Here is a 4,907-nt window from a genome sequence, read left to right on the forward strand (position 1 = left end):
GCTACAGGTCCTCTGCAGTGGAAAGGTCCTCAGAGCAGAAGAGAGTGAGATATAGGGACTCTCAACCCCTGGTTGCTTCAGGCTTTTTTCTGCAGTGCCAATGCAGAAGCTGAGCTCTCACTGAACACAAATGGGCTGGAAAAGGTGTCCTTGTCCCAACACCATGCCACAGTTCTGAGAAGACTTTGCTGTGTGAGCTGTTAGACGCAGGGTGGATTTGGATCCCTCCTTAGACAGGCCAAAGTCTCCCACTGCTACTGACTCTAGGCATCTGAAACTTATTTTAAATGTCATCCTTATTTCCCTGCTGATTTTTCCATATCCAGAAGGGCAGAAAGTTGTTCCCTCCTTGGTCTCTCATAGCCCCCCTCCTCTCACATCCATGTTCCACAAGCACAGAAATGACTCCAGGCCATGATGAGCTTCCTCCCAGTTGAATGTCTCTCCTCGTTTTCCCTCCAGGTGAGCAAGAGCTCTTCACTTGAAATCCTCCCCGCGATGCTGCTGCTGCTGCTGCTGCAGCTCTCAGCGAGCTGCTTCTGGCTGGGACGCAGCGAGGTGGTGACGTCCTTTGAACGCTCATGCCCTCAGTTTTTCTTCCGGGGAACCCCCCCAAATGAAGCCCTGAAGCCAGAGAACCCAGCCTGGATCTGCCAGCGCTATGAGAACCGCTATCACTTTGCCACCCTGTACGACAGGAACAGGCGGATCCCAGTGTATTCTGCTTACCTCTACCAGCCTGCATCTGGCACAAGACCCAAAACGTGGCTGGTTGAGCCCCAGGTAAGTGTTTTCTCTCATTGCATATCACCCTCCAGTCATTAAAACATTAACTGCAGCATTTAACCACACGCTTCTTTTTCCTCCCACCCCCATGCACATGCAAATGGACTCGCTGGATGGGATTTGTCTCATCTAACTTCAAACACCTTAACCACACGGGGCCTCCAATGCATCTGAGACATCAGCAGGAGGATGAGTCATATCCTAAAAGTGCCCACTTTTCTGCATTGACCTCACAGGAGTATTAAGTCAAATTGTATTACATTCTGTTACATTAATTTACATTACATTAAGTCCCATGCTGTGGTGGGGGACCGAACGATGGGGAAAAGACATCCAATGGCAGTCAAATTTGAGGGACCAACTGTGCTGGGCTCTCATCTCCACCCTCAGCTGTTTTACATTCCTGACAACTTATTTGCTCCCAGTTGAGGAGTGAATTTGGCTTTTTAAATGGCATGAAAGAAACTCAGAATTGAGTGAGACGACCCAGTGAAAAAGTCTAGGCAGAGGCACCCAGCAATGAGAGCATTAGGTTAACACTGGGTGAGTTTATTGAGTGACATTTCAGGCAGTGGAAAGTGAGTAGGACCAGTATCAGCCAAGTCAGAAGTGCATGTTCTCCATCCACCTGCACTTGTCCCATCCTGCCATTGCCTCAGGCTTGGGTCAGAAGGGTCCACCAGACACACAGATCTCTGCAAACTATAGAGTCCTCCCAAACATCCTTCTGACAAACCTCAGACCTTCAGTAGAAAAGACCATGCAAATTATGGAAGAGAAGAAGAGGAAATTCAAGTGGTTGCTAGGGATACATTAGCAGTAGGGAATTTCACAGTATCACAGTATGTTTGGGATTGGAAGGGACCTCAAAAGATCATCTAGTCCAATCCCCCTGCTGGAGCAGGAACACCTGGGTGAGGTCGCACAGGAACATGTCCAGGTGGGTCTTGAATGTCTGCAGAGAAGGAGACTCCACAACCCCCCTGGGCAGCCTGGTCCAGTGTCTGTCACCCTCACTGAGAAGAAGTTTTTTCTCAAATTTAAGTGGAACCTCTTGTGTTCCAGCTTGATCCCATTACCCCTTGTCCTATCATTGTTTGCCACCGAGAAGAGCCTGGCTCCATCCTCATGGCACTCACCCTTTATATATTTATAAACATTAATAAGGTCACCCCTCAGTCTCCTCTTCTCCAAACTAAAGAGACCCAGCTCCCTCAGCCTTTCTTCATGTTCCACTCCCTTAATCATCTTTGTTGCCCTACGCTGGACGCTCTCCAGCAGTTCCCTGTCCTTCTTGAAATGAGGGGCCCAGAACTGGACACAATATTCCAGATGAGATCTCACCAGGGCAGAGTAGAGGGGAAGGAGGACCTCCCTCGATCTACTAACCACTCCCCTTCTAATACACCCCAGGATGCCATTGGCCTTCCTGGCCACAAGGGCCCAGTACTGGCTCATGGTCATCCTGTTGTCCACCAGGACCCCCAGGTCCCTTTCCCCTACACTGCTCTCTAATATGTAATTTCCCAACCTAGACTGGAACCTGAGGTTGTTCCTGCCCAGATGCAGGACTCTACACTTTCCCTTGTTAAATTTCATTAGGTTATTCCCCGCCCAACTCTCCAGCCTGCCCAGGTCTCTGGATGGCAGCACAGCCTTCTGGCGTGTCAGCCACTCCTCCCAGCTTAGTGTCATCAGCAAACTTGCTGATAGTGCACTCTATTCCCACGTCTAAATCGTTAATGAATATAATGAATAATACTGGCCCCAGTACTGACCCCTGAGGCACTCCACTAGATACTGGCCTCCAACTAGACTCCGCACCATTGACTACCACTCTCTGGCTTCTCTCCTTAAGCCAGTTTGTAACCCACCTCAGTACTCTATTGTCTAGACCAGACCTCCTCAACTTAGCTGTGAGGATGCTGTGGGAGACTGTGTCAATGGCTTTACTGAAGTCAAGGCAGACCACATCCACAGCTCTGCCATCATCCACGCACCTTGTTACATTCTCATAAAAGGCTATGAGGTTGGTCAAGCATGACCATATGCCCTGTTCCAGAGGAAAGCTAAATATGTTTCCTTAAATAAGAAAAGAATATAAAAATGTTATAGTTATATATATATAGTTATGAAAAAAGGCACATTTACTCACATGGACTCAAGCAACTAATTCAGTGTTGCACCTGCAGCCTCCAGATTTAGAGGGGACAAAAACTTCTGCCTCTTGTTCCCTGGACCATGTACCCAAGCCAGCTGCAAAATCTATGGTTTTTTTAATTGTCTTCAGAGGTCTTTTCACAGTATTTTGGTTCTCTAAGTCTCTTGGGGGATTTTGAGCTCCCTCAAGAGGCTGATCATTTCTAACTTATTTTCAGTGATGCTGCAGAAGGAACGTATCTGTGCTCCCTTGCACAGATCAGCTCTGAGACACATTCGCACTGCACTAGCAGATCCCACTTCCATTGAGGTCTTTTTGCTTACTGAGCAAAAAAGTTTCATCCTCACAATGAGCTATAGCCCAACACATTTCCCTGTGGGCTCCACAGCTCTTCTCCTCATCCTCTCCCATCCTGTCCACCTTCAAGGACTCCCTAAAACACCCATCCTTCAAAGAGGATATCTGTCCACTTGTTTTCTCGAAGCTTGTAAAACTCTACGGTGCTGACAGATTGCATTAAAAATAGGCAGGAAAACCTTTAATAAAGACTGTGGAAATGAGGCTGAACAGAGCAAAGACCAGGGCTGATGACAATGCAATTAGATGCAGGTGATGAAGGTTGGATGTGATTAATTAGAGTGGGAGGAACATGGGAAAGCTCTGGGTAGATGTAAGATGTGAAGAAGGGAGGAACGAGAACCAGATGTGACAGGGGAGATGTCTCGCCAAAGTCACCTTTCAAACCTGAGAGTGGAAAATGCTCATTGTCTCGTGTGTCCACCCACACTCCCAGCTCAGGCTGGATTTTAAAGGTCACAAGTCAAATCGAGAGCAGTCAAATTCTGAGCTTTATGTATTTTTTTTCTCTCTTGTGTTTGTCAAGGAGGGGCAGCTTTACGATTTCTGTCTGATTCATGTCTTTTCATACACTGAGATGACAAAAAACGGGTGCTCAGCACCCAGGGACTTCTGCTCCAGGGAAACCTGCTACATTGCCCCATCCCTGGAGACATCCCAGGCCAGGCTGGATGGGGCTCTGAGCAACCTGAGCTGGGTGAAGATGTCCCTGCTCATGGCCGGGTTTGGACTAGATGACCTATGAAGTTCCCACCCAAACTATTCTATTATTCTATGATTTTTATGATTGCTTGCATCCTCAATACTAACAGTTTTTTCTTGTCTTTACCTATCAAGCTGATGGGTCCAACTTATCCCAAAACTATGGAAAAAGAGCAGACCCTCTTAAATAAATTCGGTGTCAGCTTAGATCAGCTCATGACAAGCCAGGCTGTCCTCCAAGACTACAAGAACCTGACGGGCTTGAACCGTGGCCATTTGAATCCCAGCGGCCAGCACTCCGACTCCAGCAGCAGGACGGCCACCTTCACCCTCACCAACATAGTTCCCCAGAATGAGAAACTGAACGGTGGTGCCTGGAACAACTACGAGCAGCAAACGATGATGAGGAGGACCCAGGGATGCAACACCACCTATGTCGTCGTGGGTGCCGTGCCTGGGAACAAATATATCGCCAATGGGAGGGTTAATATACCCAGCTACCTCTGGTCAAGTGCCTGCTGCGAGGTGGACACCCACCAGAGGAAATCTTGGGCAGTCATTGCCGAGAATGACAAGAATGAGGTCCAGGTCCTCACGCTGGGGGAGCTGGAGGATATCTTGACCCAGCTCTATGGGAGGAAGCAGGTTTCTCTGTTTAACAACAACTGTCCCCGGGAATAAGCCCCACTTCACTTCCCAGGTGTAAAAGGCTCAGGAGCTTTCACCACATGCCCTACACAGTGTCTGTCCTCCTTCCTTCTCTAGCGGTTTCCCAGATCTGTCTCTCAGAGCACCTTGTCTAATCAAAAGGAGAAAGAGCTCAGCAGAACCTCCAGCTGGTTTGCTTTTCTGCCCACCCTTGGAGGGACCTCTGAGGAAGGAGTCTTTGCTCTGGCTGCTC

The 4,907-nt window shown here is 48.4% G+C and overlaps 1 protein-coding gene across 1 annotated transcript; it reads left to right on the plus strand.

The window, feature by feature from the left end:
- Positions 1-498: 498 nt before the first annotated feature.
- LOC308053206 (endonuclease domain-containing 1 protein-like) lies at positions 499-4,687 on the plus strand (the record flags this gene model as incomplete). Its single annotated transcript, XM_080364033.1, has 2 exons — positions 499-783; positions 4,142-4,687. The coding sequence occupies 2 exons, from the start codon at positions 499-501 to the stop codon at positions 4,685-4,687; spliced, it is 831 nt and encodes a 276-aa protein (XP_080220159.1).
- Between the last annotated feature and the right edge of the window lie 220 nt (positions 4,688-4,907).

This window comes from Nesoenas mayeri, assembly GCF_963082525.1.
Source record: "Nesoenas mayeri genome assembly, chromosome: 1".
NCBI lineage: Eukaryota > Metazoa > Chordata > Aves > Columbiformes > Columbidae > Nesoenas > Nesoenas mayeri.